Raw genomic sequence first — 18,258 nt, 5'->3', positions numbered from 1 at the left:
TGATCCATCACTACTAATAACAGGCCCCATCATGATCCATCACTACTGATAACAGGCCCCATCATGATCCATCACTACTAATAACATGCCCCATCATGATCCATCACTACTGATAACAGGCCCCATCATGATCCATCACTACTAATAACAGGCCCCATCATGATCCATCACTAATGATAACAGGCCCAATCACTACTGATAGCAGGCCAGTGGATATCCAAAGGAACATTATATGGCATACATCATGATCCTTCACTTTCAACAACAAAACCATTGGGGGCACCTGGCAGTTATTTTCTTGCTGAATGAGTAAAAAAAAAAAAAAAAAAAAGGTTATAGTTGTCATAGGGACAACACCAATACTCAGTTATGTTAGGATATGTGTTAAGTTAGTAGTTGTCATAGGGACAACACCAGGACTCCAGTGGGTTAACTGACTTCCCTGAGGAAGATGCCATACTTGTTTTGTGTCAGGTTTCCCCTGCAAGTACTATTACATTGAATATGGACTCAAAATCAGTTAAACAATCATATTGAAATGTTTAAAGATTGCCCACACACCTGTGTCAGGTGATCTGATAAGTAACTTCCAAGAAGCAGTCAAAGGTTGTCTCAGAACATGTTAGGGTATCAATGAAATGCAGGTTGACATTTATTTTCATTCATCTTGACCTGGAGGCAGAACTGAGAGATTTCCGCTAGATGGGTCAGCTGCAAAGTCTAAATTGGCTCTATCGTAAAAAATTATGGAAATAAAAAATTTGCTTTTTGGTCTTAATTTAATAAGGGTTAGGCATTACGGTTAGCAATGTGTTTAGGGTTATGGTTTGGTTTAAAATCTGATGTTTTGACTTTAGTGTTAAACTGGGGTTAAAGGGGCAATCTGGGGTTGGTACATCTATTTTATTGTATCGGTGATACAGCCATTCGTTATTGAGGATTCAAACTCATAAATGCATCATGAGGCCGATTCAGACTTTTTTACGCGTTTTGATTAAGCACTTCTCAGTATTTGGTATTCAGACTAATCTATTGCAGGTGCATAACAAGGTTTGCAGGTGTGGCTCCCATGCGCACACTAAATACATTTAATTCAGCATTGGCCTTGTAACCAAAAGGTTGCAAGATTGCAAGATCGAATCCCTGAGCTGACAAGGTACAAATCTGTCGTTCTGCCCCTGAACAAGGCAGTTAACCCACTGTTCCTAGGCCGGCGTTGAAAATAAGAATTTGTTCTTAACTGACTTGCCTAGTTAAAATGATAAAAAATATATTAGAATGTAGTCTATGGAGAATGTCTTCAGAAAGGAGACCAATGAAAGATAGCCATCAAAACAATACTAGAAGGTAGTCATTAACACAATATTAGAATGTAGTCTATGTAGAATGTCTTCAGAAAGGAGACCAATGAAAGGTAGCCATCAAAACAATACTAGAAGGTAATCATTAACACAATATTAGAATGTAGCCTATGTAGAATGTCTTCAGAAAGGAGACCAATGAAAGGTAGCCATCAAAACAACTGACACACGTTCTTCAACCCGTTGGAAGATTAGTGTATGGTGGAAATAGTAGGGTTAAAACATTTTGTGAGTCATCCTCCACTGGGCACAGTCGTACGTCAGTTCAATGTCTTGCTTTGATTTACGTTTGATCGAGTTGGCAACTAGCCGTGGATTGGAAGTGAAATCAAGAACAAATGCCACCATGTCATTGGATTTAAGTTCAAAGTTGGGTGAAAGAAAACAACAAAACGTTTTGCAAATCCAATCGGTTATCCACGTTGATTAAATGTCATCACATTGATTTGTTTGCTTGAAATGACGTGGAAACAACGTTGATTCAACCAGTGTGTCACGGTTTCTGTTTCATTTTTGAGTGTGCTCCCTGAGCTTACCGCTGGAGGGCACCCTTACTTTGTTTCTAGTGTCCAGGTTACCCTGATTGTTATCATTGGTTTCACCTGTGTGTTGATTGCCCTCTCGGTTCACCTGTTGACTGGCTATTTAGGTTCCTCTGTGGGCAGATCTCTTTGCTTAGGTCTAATGTTTTAATTAGTGTGCTGGTATGTTTTTGCTTTGTTTTTCTGTGAAGACCTTAGTAAATGTTCTGGATTTACCCTTACCTGCTGTGTTTCTCTGCGTCTGAGTTTATACTAGCATTATTGTCACACAGTGGCCACATGCTCCAGGCTGCAGTAGACTACCTATTTAGCTTGCATCTCCAAGTTTCATCACTGCAAGCTAAAAGGCCATACAGTTAAAATGATGCATTAGGTCACAGCATTCCATAAGGTCACAGCATTCCATAAGGTCACAGCATTCCATAAGGTCACAACATTCCATAAGGTCACAACATGCCAGCATTCCACAAGGTCACAACATTCCATAAGGTCACAGCATTCTGTACTTTACAGTGCGAAAGGGGCACTTGTTGGTAGCCTTGAGTTTTCAGTTTGCTTCCATGACTGGTTTCACATTTGTCTCCAGCATGCCAAAGTAAAAATCATCTAAAACAATCTGTTTGTATTTACAATCTAGTATGAATTTTGCAACTTAAAAAAAAAACTATTAAACTTTAACCCCAGCCATCTCTTTAAGGATTCACATGTGAGGCCATGTACTAAACAACCAAAGATTTCAAGACCAAAGGCTGGTTTATACTACGGGTGTGTTCGTAATTTTATCTGGAGTGCCAGAGTGTTTTCTGGGCGTAAAGTCAGACCGTTGTCAAATTGTCCCTTCGTAAATTCAGAGTGTTACACTCTCGGAGTGGTCAGAGCGCTCACTGGCCGAGGAGTAGGGATGATTTCAGCATTCTGACCTAACAACAGCAGTCAAGCACCCAAGCTAACTGGCTAACGTTGGCTATCTTGCTAGCTACCTCCAGACACAAATGAGAGAACAGCTCACTCTGACAATTTTACTCACCCTAGCAGAGCTGGTTAGGCTGTTTTTATGTTATCCAGAGCGTTGGTGACTGCAACTGTGCTGCTGGAAACAATTTATGCTTTTTTTGCCAACATTTACTGACACTGGCCATATTCAGTGGGTGTTGAGCGTTTGTAAATTCGTCAGTTATTCTGTAAGAACAGCAGAAGACCAATCATGAATTAAATGACCAAAGGCTACATATTTTTGTTAATTTGAGAGCAGGGTTTACTGATTCCATGACAGATATGAGAGCAGGGTTTACTGATTCCATGACAGATATGAGAGCAGGGTTTACTGATTCCATGACAGATAAGAGAGCAGGGTTTACTGATTCCATGACAGATAAGAGTGCAGGGTTTACTGATTCCATGACAGATAAGAGAGCAGGGTTTACTGATTCCATGACAGATATGAGAGCAGGATTTACTGATTCCATGACAGATTCAGAGCAGGGTTTACTGATTCCATGACAGACATGAGAGCAAGGTTTACTGATTCCATGACAGATAAGAGAGCAGGGTTTACTGATTCCATGACAGATTGAGAGCAGGGTTTACTGATTCCATGACAGATTGAGAGCAGGGTTTACTGATTCCATGACAGATAAGAGAGCAGGGTTTACTGATTTCATGACAGATTGAGCCGACAACAATAACAACATCGTTGAGATTAGTAGTGACCAGGGCCCGTAGGAGTGCTGACCTAGCATCAGATTGGACTTTTAGATCATTATGATTATATGGACAGATCCTAGATCAGTTCTCTTACTCTGAGATGCATTCTGGATACGGGCTGTGATCTTGGCCAAACGGTGTTGGGTTGACAGTCACAGGATCGGGGTTCTAGTAAGATCACTGTGTTTGTTTACGTAAACGATGATTTGATAATGTATATATGGTGATCTAGTCATTAGTTCTTGTTGCTGATATTCTGAAGGATTTTACAGGGTAGGATGAAGGTCTTTCATTGGCCTGGCCATAACTACTGTCACACAATATCTGAATACTTGGTCAGATGAAATCAGGGAAAGATATTTCTGGATGAATGTCTCTTAAAATCCCTTCATGACTAACAGGTTCAGACCCATATCAGGACTGTCTTAACAGAAGTAGGTTAGCACTGGTGATGAATATGCGGGTTTTATCTCTCTTTAAAAATAATCAATATATTCTCTGTTTCTTGTCTCTCTTTATTGGGCTTTTATTCACTTCCAAATGATTCATAATAAAGTTTGATAATTGCATCAACAAACATGTAACATCACCAAAGCCCTTCCATCAATACACATTAAAATTGTTTTATCCTCCAAATGTCTTTATAAAGTAGATCCATATCCTACACATGGTGCCTCCCAGTAAGTCAGGGGCTCCACCTGTTCCTGACCAGTCCTGTTGTAAACCATATCACCGCCCCTGTCAACCCTCCCATGACAATACCCCCAAAACCACCTGTCAGAACTCCCATCAACAACCCCGTCACTATGGCGACGAAGAGCTCCAATCGGTCACCGATGATTCTCTGCCTGTCCTCCTTCCTCCACTGGTATCTGTAGCGCTCCCTCTCCTCCACCTCATTGGACCACACTGCCAAGAGAAAGACACACCCCTCTTTACTCACAGGGGGAAACGGTCACCAAGGTGGAAGAGATCTATGTTCTTTGAGGGAAGTTAATGAAAAGAACCTCATAAATTCCTAAATGTATTGTACTGTACTGTATTTTACTGTATTATAAGTAGGTTGAATAAGTATAATTAAGTAAATGGTGCAGATTATTTATTCAACGTATTTCACAAATCACCGTTAGATGGCGTGCTTTCACTAAAAGACTGAAAATGAGATATTACTATTTACGGAGAAAGAAGTAGCCTAGACACTGATCTGAGATCAGCCTTGGTGTTTTAGTCCTACAAAGGGGGCCTGACAGGATTGGATAGGTTGGAGAAAGATGAAGTAGCCCCCAGACACTGATCTGTGGTCAGATTTGTGTTTTTGGGCTGTAAGTAGGCCTTGACAGGATTGGATAGGTGCAATCAAGGTGTGGAAATGTCCACAGAGCCTTTCAAAGAGTATGGTGGAACTACAGTACAGCTTTAATACTGGTCCTAATGGCTGTCCTAGGATCAGATTACACTGACTAAATACTAATCAAACCATTAAAGAGTAAGGTGGAACTACAGTATAGCTTTAATACAGGTCCTAATGGCTGTCCTAGGATCAGATTACCCTGACTAAATACTAACCAAACCATTAAAGAGTAAGGTGGAACTACAGTACAGCTTTAATACAGGTCCTAATGGCTGTCTTAGGATCAGATTACACTGACTAAATACTAACCAAACCATTAAAGAGTAAGGTGGAACTACAGTACAGCTTTAATACAGGTCCTAATGGCTGTCCTAGGATCAGATTACCCTGACTAAATACTAACCAAACCATTAAAAATGCAATGTGCAGAAAACGCTTTGCCATTTCCTGGATGCTAAAATTATAATAGTCATCCTAATTTCAGTTTATGCGACAAAACAAGCAGTCATTGTGTAGAGAATCACTGCACCATCAAAAACGTTTTTCCATAGCCATCATTTATTTTATTTTCAGCTGTTTGAAGCTGGTGTACAAAACCGAAAGTAAAAGACGCAAAAACAACATTTAAGAACGGGAAGCATAGAAACAGCACACATAGAACATACCGTTTCTTAGACTTGCTTTCAATGAGAATGAAATATCTATAACTCACATTTCTATGTGAATTTGGTCAGGTCATCCAAAATGTAACATATTGTAACTTAAAAGCACTAAACCATATCTAACTGATATACAGTGGACAATATAGAATGTAGTATGTTGTTTCATGTTGAGTCACTTACCCACTGTAGGATTCTGGAAAACAGCAGTGTTCTGTGCAGCTGTGACCAGTTCATTTTTGTAGCATGCCTGCATTTGGCTCTGGACTCTCTCTCCCATGGTCCTTTGCTGATACTCGTCTGGCTTCTCCCTAGTGATACTGGCTGATGAGGTGGGAAATGTAGTCATTGGACTTTTGTTCTGTTATGTAACATTCTCCACATTGGAGTCTGGCCTGAGCAAGGCACTGGTACATAGACACACTATCTACAAATCACTGGTACATAGACACACTATCTACAAATCACTGGTACATAGACACACTATCTACAAATCACTGTCAATTCCAAACAACTACCCATTATCATGTGATCATTACTCGTTAAGACCAGAATCGATACAGCAGTTTTATATTTCATGGGTTATTTAAGCAATAAGGCCCAAGGGGGTGTGGTATATGGCCAATATACCACAGCTAATGGCTGTTCTTATGCACAATGCAACGCAGAGTTAGCCGTGGTATATCGACCATATACCACAAACCCCTGAGGTGCCTTATTGCTATTATAAACTGGTTACCAACGTAATTAGAGTAGTAAAAATGTATGTTTTGTCACACCCGTGGTATACGGTCTGATATATCACGGCTTTCAGCCAATCAGCATTCAGGGCTCGAACCACACAGTTTATAATGTTACTTAATTATTCATAAGTTATTCATTATTATGTTTAAAATCAAATCAAATCACATTGTAATGGTCACATACACATATTTAGCAGATGTTATTGCAGGTGTTCCTAACTCCAACAGTGCAGTAATATCTAACAATTCACAACAATACACACAAATCTAAAAGTAAAACAATAAAGTTAAGAAATATAGAAATATATTTATGAATGTGTATTTTAATGATATAATCAACCAAGAAAGTGTTGGGCTGAAAATGGCTACTACAGTTATTGAAATAAACAGGAAAGCACAGGTGAGTGTCAACATGCACTACAATAGGATATTTTATGATTTATCAATGTTTAGTTTTACGAAGTAAAGAAATCAAGAATAGTTCAGAACTTACTCAGACTCACTTCCATCTCAACTCAGCCGGGGATAAGGAGACTTTCACAACATGTGATGTTATCACACCACACTGAGGAAGTTATGAATAAAATATTGCTGAAAGAGCAAATCACAAATTGTCAGGTGAACCAACACATGTAGTCTACAAGTCCAGGACCAAAAGGCTTCTTAACAGCTTCTACCCTCAAGCCATAAGACTACTGAACAATTAATCAAATGGCCACCGGACTATTACATTGACCCCCCACCCCCTACATTTGTATTTTACACTGCTGCTGTACTCGCTGTTATTAACTATGCATAGTCACTTCACCCCCACCTACATGTACAGATTACCTCAACTAACCTGTACCCCCGCACACTGATCGGTACCGTTACCCCCTGTATATTGCCTCGTTATTGTTATGTTATTGTGTTACTTTTTATTATTTTTTACTTTAGTTAATTTGTTAAATATTTTCTTAACTCTTCTTGAACTGCACTGTTGGTTAAGGGCTTGTAAGTAAGCATTTCATGGTAAAGTCTACACTGTTGTATTCAGCATATGTGACAAATAGTTTGATTTGATTACACACATCCTAGACTCTATCAGGTGAACCATCACATGTAGACTACACACATCCTAGACTCTATCAGGTGAACCATCACATGTAGTCTACACACATCCTAGACTCTATCAGGTGAACCATCACATGTAGTCTACACACATCCTAGACTCTATGAGGTGAACCATCACATGTAGTCTACACACATCCTAGACTCTATCAGGTGAACCATGAATGGATTTTTATAATATCTGTACATTATAGGAACACCTGTAAATACAAAAGTACAATGATTGATGCTTCGCTTTAGCTTGAGATGAAGAATCAGTGGTAGAGACTGTGTACGTGCATGAAGAGGTCAACTGAACAAAAGTCAAATGTCTGTGTGTTGAAATTATACTTTCAGTTCCTGTTGATACTATGTTCCAGTCTTAATTCTGCAATAGGAGGAAGAAGGATTGAGAAACTAACTGCAAATAACAATGAGCTGAACTCCGCCTTGCAGAGACATCTTTCTGTTAACAACTATTAATTATGAGCCTAGATTCTATCAGGTGAACCAACACATGTAGTCTACACACATCCTAGACTCTATCAGGTGAACCATCACATGTAGTCTACACACATCCCAGCAATAGATCCCCTCAAAATCAAACATCAGACATTTTCAATCCGCTTCACTGGAAGAGCAACGTTTATGACTCGTACACTAAGACCATTTAAATTATTTGAAATGGGCGCCAATTTATGCTTTCTCATCAGCTGATGCTAGTCTTTAACATTCATTTTAATTGAGGCCATCTGATTTCTCCTGAGAGCAGCAGGATCTAGACAGTATATTGCATTGAACATGGACTCAACTGAAATTTTCATCACTTTAGAGTTATTAAAACATTTCGACAAAGCATTTTTGGGGGGTTAACAATACATTTTAAAAACGTTAGAGTTTAAAACATTACCTCGCCTCACGGATCCTACGCTTATCTTTTCAGCAGAGATACATTTGGAAAACGTTTATAAGCAATAGCTTATACATCTCTCCTATCTCTAAGGTTTTTCTTTGTAAAATTTCACATAAAATCGGTTTAAAGACACTAACTTTTAAAGTTTCAGATTTTAAGTACCTGTTTCAGGTGATCTGTGACAAGACTGTAGTCCAAGGTGTTATCAAGATTTTTCCGGGACGTAATAACATCAATAAAACCTACGGTTCAAAGTTGTTACCACTCCTGCAACAACAGAATATTAACACTTTAGCTGCTGAAATACATGATGGAAGACATGAACTGAATCTATAATGTTAACTCTTTAACTGCTGAAATACATGATGGAAGACATTAACTGAATCTAGAATGTTAACACTTTAACTGCTGAATACATGATGGAAGACATGAAATGAATCTAGAATGTTAACACTTTAACTGCTGGAATGCATGATGGAAGACATGATGGAAGACATGAACTGAATCAGACAGTAATACAGAGATGTACCGTATGTAGAATGATAGTTTCATATAGTTCATGAAAAACACACAAACACTTGACCCTTGTAGAAAACTTGTCAGTATGTGGGACATAACGCTGCATTGTGTTGCTAATCTGTTACGCATGTGTGTGTGCCCATATGTGTGTGCATGCTAGTGTGTGTCCGTGTGTGTCGGTGTATGGATGTGTGTGTGAGCTTACCACCATTTGTGTGAGCTTACCACCGTGTGTGTGCCTGTGTGTGACATAGTGGCCAGCCGGGTGCTGCTCCCCTCCTACACTCAGCTGTGTATGTGTTTGCATGCTAGCGTGTGTGTGTGTGTGTGTGTGTGTGTGTGTGTGTGTGTGTGTGTGTGTGTGTGTGTGTGTGTGTGTGTGTGTGTGTGTGTGTGTGGGTGTGTGTGTGTGTGTGTGTTTGTGTGTGGGCGTGTGAGACATCGTGCCCAGCCCAGCTGAGTGCTGCTCTCCTCCCACTCCTCTGTGTTAAGCTGTGCTCCAGTGAGACAGTCTGGTCAGTCTGTGTGTATGACAGAGGAATGATCACACCATCACAGACCTCTACTACTCCACAGTGTTACACAGGACAGGACTCTTCATTCTGTCCACTGGTGCAGAGCAGCAGAGTCCTCTGGGGGTTTGGAATAGTAAGTGTCATCATGATTATCTCTGTACCTGTTTTATCATTTCAGAATGGCTGTGTTGATTCTGTTGCTTTCTGAAATGTGTAAAAGTCACAAGTACCTGGTTATTATGTTATATAATAACATGTTATTGCATGTTATCAGGCTAATATGTTGGGACATGTTATCATTTTAATATGTTGGGACATGTTATTATGTGTGTATACATTAACATAAACATAGGTTGAGAGTATTTACAATGTATTCCTTCATCATGTCCTGGCAGGAATATTGTTGTTGCTGTTGACCCGTCTGAGGATGTGGAAGAGGAGGGGTTTATGCTGACCATCACTGTTTCTACCATAAGACACAGAACGACTGGATATTCAACCAAGAGGAAAGAGAGAGATACATTCCTGCAACAATCCCGGGACGTACAAGAACACTTTGTCAAGGGGAACGTCTGTCACCTGTAATCATTGTTTTGGATAAGAGAGGAGATTTGAAACCATCTTGACAACACTCATCATCTAGTGAAAACCAGGGAAAACACACCAGTCCCAGACCAGGCTCAGACCAGGCTCAGACCAGGCCCAGACCAGGCTCAGACCAGGCTCAGACCAGTCCCAGACCAAGCTCAGACCAGGCTCAGACCAGGCTCAGACCAGGCCCAGACCAGGCCCAGACCAGGCTCAGACCAGGCTCAGACCAGGCTCAGACCAGGCTCAGACCAGTCCCAGACCAGGCTCAGACCAGGCTCTGACCAGTCCCAGACCAGGCTCAGACCAGGCTCAGACCAGGCCCAGACCAGTCCCAGACCAGGCTCAGACCAGGCTCAGACCAGGCTCAGACCAGTCCCAGACCAGGCTCAGACCAGGCTCAGACCAGGCCCAGACCAGGCTCAGACCAGGCTCAGACCAGTCCCAGACCAGGCTCAGACCAGGCTCAGACCAGGCTCAGACCAGGCCCAGACCAGGCCCAGACCAGGCTCAGACCAGGCTCAGACCAGGCTCAGACCAGGCCCAGACCAGGCTCAGACCAGGCTCAGACCAGGCTCAGACCAGTCCCAGACCAGGCTCAGACCAGGCTCTGACCAGTCCCAGACCAGGCTCAGACCAGGCTCAGACCAGGCCCAGACCAGTCCCAGACCAGTCCCAGACCAGGCTCAGACCAGGCCCAGACCAGGCCCAGACCAGGCTCAGACCAGACACAGACCAGGCGCAGACCAGGCTCAGACCAGGCTCAGACCAGGCTCAGACCAGGCCCAGACCAGGCTCAGACCAGGCTCAGTTGCAAGCAAAGTTCTTGAACAGAACTGTTTGGGACTTTTTCACGTCGCCATGGCGTCCACAGGTCTACAGCTACTTGGCCTCCTGTTAGCTGTGATGGGCTGGGTGGGCGGGGCTCTCGTCTGCGCCGCCCCCTTGTGGCGAGTCTCCGCCTTCGCGGGCGGAGAGATCGTGATCGCCCAGGTTCTCTGGGAGGGGCTATGGATGACGTGTTTGTCTCAGAGTACGGGACAGATCCAGTGTAAGACTTATGACTCTACCCTGGCCCTCCCCATCTCCGCCCAGGTGTCCCGTACCCTCTCCGTGCTCTCCCTCCTCCTCTGCCTCTTCGCACTCCTGCTTGGCGTGGCCGGGGCTAAGTGCACCAAGTGTCTAGGGGAAGGAGCCTACTTGTCCAAGGCTAGGCTAGCCCGCGTGGCTGGGGCTCTATTCTTCTTCTCCGGGCTGCTCTACCTGATACCCATCTGCTGGACGGCCCACGCCGTGGTCAGGGATTTTTACGATCCAAATGTCGCCGCGCTGCTGAAGAGAGAGTTAGGCCCCGCCTTGTATCTAGGCTGGGGGGCGGGAATCCTGCTGCTGGTGGGAGGGGCTCTGCTGAACGCAGGCTCCTCCCCTCCAGGGGTTAGGGCAACACCTACTTTTGGGGGAGGTGGGAGGAGTAACCCACTGCCTGTGGTGGTAGAGGAGAAGGAGTATGTCTGAACCGTGCCACACCAGGGTTGTGTTCATTACGTTGAGAGAAAATGGACTGAAACAGGGAGGGACTACCTGAACGTGTCCAATAAGAAATGTTCATTTTCATTGTCCATTGTAAAACATTTTGCAACATTATGCCCTAATGAAAACAACCCCATCACTAAATTCTCAGTGAAGGAGAGACATGTCAAAATGTAAATAAGAAAATGCTTATGATTACATTTCAGAAAATGTGCATGATTATTTTCCATTTCTTAAGACCACTTGTAGACAGCTTTGTTATTTTGCTATGACATCATCTTCTAGTTGTTTTTATTATGACATCATCTTCTAGTTGTTTTCATTATGACATCATCTTCTAGTTGTTTTCATTCTGATTTGAGTTTTCTGTGTTAACTTCTTCTTAGTGAGTGTAATTTATAAATGAAATAATAAAGTGTTTTACAACATGTTTGTAATTGCTACTACACTCATATATTTACAAGTTATTTGTTTTAGCTACTGCACTCATATATTTACAAGTTGTTTGCCAGAGTAGAAGGACAATGTGTGATGCACTTGTGTCAGTGTGGGAGGTGAAATGCATTGTGGGATGTGTTAATAACTAAGTGTTTATTAATGTGACATAACTGGCATTGCTCAGATTCCACTCTGCCCTCTCTCTCTCTCTCTCTCTCTCTCTCTCTCTCTTTCTTTCTCTCTCTCTCTCTCTGCTTATGTCTGACATGTGTTTGTGTGTATGCCAGACTCCTTGTGTGGGCAGTGTGTGTGTGTGCATGTGCGTGTATGTTTTGGAGAGCCCACATGTAGGCAGTGTTTGTGTGTGTGTGTGTGCGTGTGTGTGTGTATTTGTGTGTTGTATACAGAGTGGTTATACAGTAGCACAAAGGCAGAGCACAGGACACAGACAAAGACCATCTGTATAACATGTGCCAGGACACGAGTCACCCCCACCATATTAACCCAGTCACGTGAACACGTACGACAGCATAGAAACAGAATCTATAGACCGGGCTCTCCCCATTCAAGTCAATGAAAGTTCCATGGATAGAGGTTCCAAGCCCTTTCTAGAGATTCTATTTCTATGATACTTCCATACAACAACAATGGACTCTGTTACTACAGGGCTTTCCAGACCTGCGTTAAAATACTATTTAGCGATTGGGAGGGCTGCCATCTTATCGGCTCTTAACCAATCATGCTATTTTGTTTGTCTTTTTGTTGCTGCTACTGTCTCTTATGACCGAAAAGACCTTCTGGACATCAGAACGGGGACTACTTACCTCAAACTGGACGAGGAGTTCTTCAATGAGTCGACGCGAGGGATATACTACAGACACCCAACCAGGCCCAATCCCCGTGATTCGCTGGAAAAGGAAATGTAGGTTTTCGCGGAAAAAGATCAGGATGCCTTGCGAGGATTAAGTGACGAGTGGCTAATCTGCCCTTACCTTACGTTCTGCTAGCTAACGTTCAATCGCTGGAAAATAATTGGGACAAACTGAAAGCATGTACTAATATATCCTACCAACGGGATATTAAAACTGTAATATCTTATGTTTCACTGAGTCGTGGCTGAACGACAACATTAAGAACATACAGCTGGCGGGTTATACACTCTATCAGCAGGACAGAACAGCAGCCTCTGGTAAGACACGGGGTGGGGGCCTATGCATTTACGTAAACAACAGCTGGTGCACGATATCTAAGGAAGTCTCAAGGTTTTGCTCACCTGAGGTAGAGTATCTCATGATAAGATGTAGACTACACTATCAACCGAGAGAGTTTTCTTCTGTATTTGTCGTAGCTGTCTACATCTACCACAACAGACCGAGGCTGGCACTAAAACCACACTCAATGAGCTGTATTCCCCCATAAGCAAACAGGAAAATGCTCACCCAGAGGTGCCGTTCCTAGTGGTAGGTGACTTTAATGCAGGGAAACTTAAATCAGTTTTACCTCATTTCTATCAACATGTTAAATGTGCAACCAGAGGAGAAAAAAATCTAGACCACCTTTACTCCACACACAGAGACGCGTACAAAGCTCTCCCTCGCCATTCATTTGGCAAATCTGACCATAACTCTATCCTCCTGATTCCTGCTTACAAGCAAAAGTTAAAACAGGAAGCACCAGTGACTCGGTCTATAAAAAACTGGTCAGATGAAGCAGATGCTAAACGACAGGACTGTTTTGCTAGCACGGACTGGAATATGTTCCGGGATTCTTCCGTTGGCATTAAGGAGTACACCACATCAGTCACTGGCTTTATCAATAAGTGCATCGAGGACGTTGTCCCCACAGTGACTGTACGTACATACCCCAACCAGAAGCCATGGATTACAGGCAACATTCGCACTGAGCTAAAGGGTAGAGCTGACGCTTTCAAGGAGTGGTACTCTAACCTGAAAGCTTATAAGAAATCCCACTATGCCCTCCGACAAACCATCAAACAGGCAAAGCGTCAATACAGGAATAAGATCGAAATGTAACGGTCCCGTGTGGCTCAGTTGGTAGAGCATGGTGTTTGCAACGCCAGGGTTGAGGGTTCGCTTCCCACGGGGGACCAATACGGGAAAAACATTTATGAAATGTATGCACTCACTCTGGATAAGAGCGTCTGCTAAATGACTAAAATGTAAATGTAATACACTGCCTCTGACATTTGTCAGATGTGGCAGGGTTTGCAAACTATTACAGACTACAAAGGGAAGCACAGCTGAGAGCTGCCCAGTGACACAAGCATACCAGATGAGCTAAATAACTTATATGCTCGCTTCGAGGCAAGTAACACTGAAACATGCATGAGAGCATCAGCTGTTCCGGATGACTGTGTGATCACGCTCTCCACAACCGATGTGAGTAGGATCTTTAAACAGGTCAACATTCACAAGGCTGATGGGCCAGACGGATAACCAGGACCTGTACTCCAAGCATGCGCTGACCAAATGGCAAGTGTCTTCACTGACATTTTCAACCTCTCCCTGTCTGAGTCTGTAATACCAACATGTTTCAAGCAGACCACCATAGTTCTAGTGCCCAAGAACACTAAGGTAACCTGCCTAAGTGACTACCGATCCGTAGCACTCACGTCTGTAGCCATGAAATGCTTTGAAAGGCTGGTCATGGCTCAAATGCAATAGCAATCTCTATTGCACTCCACACTGCCCTTTCCCACCTGGACAAAAGGAACACCTATGTGAGAATGCTATTCATTGACTGCAGCTCAGCGTTCAACACCATAGTGCCCTCAAAGCTCATCACTAAGCTAAGGACCCTGGGACTAAACAGCTCCCTCTGCAACTGGAACCTGGACTTCCTGACGGGCCACCCCCAGGTGGTAAGTGTAGGTAACAACACATCCACCATGCTGATCCTCAACACGGTGGCCCCTCAAGGGTGTGTCCTCAGTCCCCTCGTGTACTCCCTGTTCACCCACGACTGCACGTCCAGGCACAACTCCAACACCATCATTAAGTTTGCTGATGACACAACAGTAGTCGGCCTGATCACCGACAACGATGAGACAGCCTATAGGGAGGAGGTCAGAGACCTGACTGTGTGGTGCAAGGACAACAACCTCTCCCTCAACGTAATCAAGACAAAGGAGATGATTGTGGACTACAGGAAAAGGATGACCGAGCACGCCCCCATTCTCATCGACGGGGCTGTAGTGGAGCAGGTTGAGAGCTTCAAGTTCCTTGGCGTACACATCACCAACAAACTAACATGGTCCAAGCACACCAAGACAGTCATGAAGAGGGCACAACAAAACCTGTTCCCCCTCAGGAGACTGAAAAGATTTGGCATGGGTCCTAAGATCCTCAAAAGGTTTTACAGCTGCACCATCGAGAGCATCCTGACGGGTTGCATCACTGCCTGGTATGGCAACTGCTCGGCCTCAGATCGCAAGGCACTACAGAGGGTAGTACGAACGGCCCAGTACATCATCGGGGCCAAGCTTCCTGCCATCCAGGACCTCTATACCAGGCGGTGTCAGAGGAAGGCCCTAAAAATTGTCAAAGACCCCAGCCACCCTAGTCATAGACTGTTCTCTCTGCTACGGAACGGCAAGCGGTACCGGAGCGCCAAGTCTAGGTCCAAGAGGCTTCTAAACAGCTTCTACCCCAACCTCCATCTATTCATTCAAGGATTCAATCATGGACACTCTTACTGACAGTTGTGGCTGCTTCACGTGATGTATTGTTGTCTCTACCGTCTTGCCTTTGTGCTGTTGTCTGTGCCAAATAATGTTTGTACCATGTTTTATGCTGCTACCATGTTGTGCTGCTGCCATGTTGTTGACGCCATGTTGTGTTGCTACCATGTTGTTGTAATGTATTGCTACCATACTGTGTTGTCATATGTTGCTGCCAATCTATGTTGTTGTCTTAGGTCTCTCTTTATATAGTGTTGTGGTGTCTTGTTGTGATGTGTGTTTTGTCCTATATTTTTATTTTTAATCCCAGCCCCCATCCCCGCTGGAGGCCTTTTCCCTTTTGGTAGGCTGTCATTGTAAATAAGAATGTGTTCTTAACTGACTTGCCTACTTAAATAAATCTTGAATATATATATATTTTTAAAAAGGTCTGGTGCTTTCCTCTGGGTCTCAAAGCGCTTTAAAAAAACATAACCCCATCCACTACCAATGTAACCTTTTATTTAACTAGGCAAGTCAGTTAAGAACAAATTCTTATTGACAATGATGGACGACGCTGGGCCAATTGTGCGCCGCCCTATGGTACTCCCAATCATGGCCGGTTGTGATACAGCCTGGAATCAAACCAGGGTGTCTGTAGTGACACCTCAAGCACTCAGATGAAGTGCCTTAGACCGCTGCGCCACTCGGGAGCCCAAAATGTGGTATATCTGCGAAATGAACAACAGCAATGTTGTGCAACTACTATTAGCAATCAACTCATAGAATGGCAAAGACAACTGCGCTTTTACACTGACTATTTCTGTGACAATATTTACAGGGAAGGCCTCTAGGCCTAAACCAAGCTACAGTTCCCTATATATCCACAAGGGGGCAGTAGATGTGTATTTTTTCACAGGAACAAAGTCCTCTTTCGCAGAGAGAGCGGGTGTATCTCAATAGTCTGGTGGCTTACTCTCCTTGTCTCTCCACTTGCCTTTGTGCTGATCTCAAAATACAAGATAGAATAGCATACAGATAGCAATGTGAAGGATGGCTAATGGGCATTTGTCAAGTTATCTCATGTTCTATGCAGATGAAGGAAAGGAGACAGAAAAGGTTAGGAAGCCAAGCCAGACTACTGAGATGCATCCCCTACATTTACATTTACATTTAAAGCGACTTACAAATAGGTGCATTCACCTTAAGATATCCAGTGGAACAACCACTTTACAATAGTACATCTATATCTTTTTTTTGGGGGGGGGGGGGGGTTAGAAGGATTACTTTATCCTATCCCAGGTATTCCTTAAAGAGGTGGGGTTTCAGGTGTCTACGGAACGTGGTGATTGATTCCGCTGTCCTGGCGTCGTGAGGGAGCTTGTTCCACCATTGGGGTGCCAGAGCAGTGAACAGTTTTGACTGGGCTGAGCGGGAACTGTGCTTCCTCAGAGGTAGGGGGGCCAGCAGGCCAGAGGTGGATGAACGCAGTGCCCTTGTTTGGGTGTAGGGACTGATCAGAGCCTGAAGGTACGGAGGTGCCGTTCCCCTCACAGCTCCGTAGGCAAGCACCATGGTCTTGTAGCAGATGCGAGCTTCAACTGGAAGCCAGGAGCGGGGTGACGTGAGAGAACTTGGGAAGGTTGAACACCAGACGGGCTGAGGCGTTCTGGATGAGTTGTAGGGGTTTAATGGCACAGGCAGGGAGCCCAGCCAACAACGAGTTGCAGTAATCCAGACGGGAGATGACAAGTGCCTGGATTAGGACCTGCGCCGCTTCCTGTGTAAGGCAGGGTCGTACTCTGCGAATGTTGTATAGCATGAACCTACTGGACAAGCATCTCCATTGTTCTATGTTCAGGGAAGCAAAGAAGAGACAAGTTAACTAGTCTCCTTATGAGCACAAGACATGGACATTACATTTTTGGTTGAAAAGGTCAGACACAGTTAAGCAATGTTAAATTCAATGAACCTGGACTAGCCTATCAAATGCTATATGCTTGTTGTGACCTCAATACAAGTATCTGTGTGTAAGGGCGAGCATGTTAATTTGGACCAGTGAACAAAGTTCCAGCGCTTAAAAAGAACTCTTTGCACCAGACAGGAATGTTACATTGCGCAAAGAGATTCCAACCAAGTCAGGAGCGTGCACACACACATATTGGGTCAACTTGCACCACCACCTCTATGCCACACACAATAACAACTAATAGAAAGTGTATATTTAAACACAGGGCATGTGGCCTTCTGTGTGACTCTTTAACAATGTTCTGATGAGTATTTGTCCTGGGGAATGCGAGGCGAGCTGGCGCGAGGTCAGCATTACATGGATGCATTTTGGAACAACGGTGGCTTTTAAACACGTTGAAGTGTTTGACATAAGATGTCAAGTTGTACTTTAACATGGTTATGTGTTGTTTTAGTAGGCTTCTGAGAAATGGCTCTAGGTATTGTCTAGCGCTCGCCAACAGGCTGCCAAGTGACGACTGCATTGAAAAAGACACGTGTAATGGGTTACATTTTGGCTACAGTCAATGCGGATGTTATTGCATCTGTGACGGATGACAAGAACAGCTCTCGGTCAAAAGCAATGCCAGAGAGTGCGGGAAACAATAACAGCAGAATAG

The 18,258-nt window shown here is 43.5% G+C and overlaps 1 protein-coding gene and 1 long non-coding RNA gene across 3 annotated transcripts; one reads left to right on the top strand and one right to left on the bottom strand.

The window, feature by feature from the left end:
- Positions 1 to 4,101: 4,101 nt before the first annotated feature.
- On the bottom strand, positions 4,102 to 9,102 carry LOC145862576 (uncharacterized). Of its 2 annotated transcripts, none has more exons than XR_014382036.1 (5): positions 9,087 to 9,102; positions 8,525 to 8,629; positions 6,854 to 6,951; positions 5,801 to 5,941; positions 4,102 to 4,516 (listed from the first exon to the last, which is right to left on the bottom strand). It is a non-coding gene; the product is annotated as an uncharacterized LOC145862576 (long non-coding RNA). The 2 variants fall into 2 exon arrangements; XR_014382037.1 differs by having other exon boundaries at positions 8,360 to 8,629; positions 9,087 to 9,101.
- A 909-nt stretch (positions 9,103 to 10,011) lies between these two features.
- Positions 10,012 to 11,942, top strand: LOC106592501 (claudin-6-like). Its single transcript, XM_014183851.3, has one exon. The coding sequence runs from the start codon at positions 10,846 to 10,848 to the stop codon at positions 11,497 to 11,499; it is 654 nt and encodes a 217-aa protein (XP_014039326.1). The 5' UTR covers positions 10,012 to 10,845; the 3' UTR covers positions 11,500 to 11,942.
- Positions 11,943 to 18,258: the final 6,316 nt, after the last annotated feature.

Source organism: Salmo salar, chromosome 02 (assembly GCF_965601325.2).
Source record: "Salmo salar chromosome 02, fSalSal1, whole genome shotgun sequence".
Taxonomy (NCBI): domain Eukaryota; kingdom Metazoa; phylum Chordata; class Actinopteri; order Salmoniformes; family Salmonidae; genus Salmo; species Salmo salar.
This window is presented reverse-complemented; position numbering and strand designations above follow the sequence as displayed.

Coding starts and splice junctions, on each gene's coding strand:
- LOC106592501 (XM_014183851.3), top strand. CDS start 10,846: ATGGCGTCCACAGGTCTACAGCTACTTGGCCTCCTGTTAGCTGTGATG.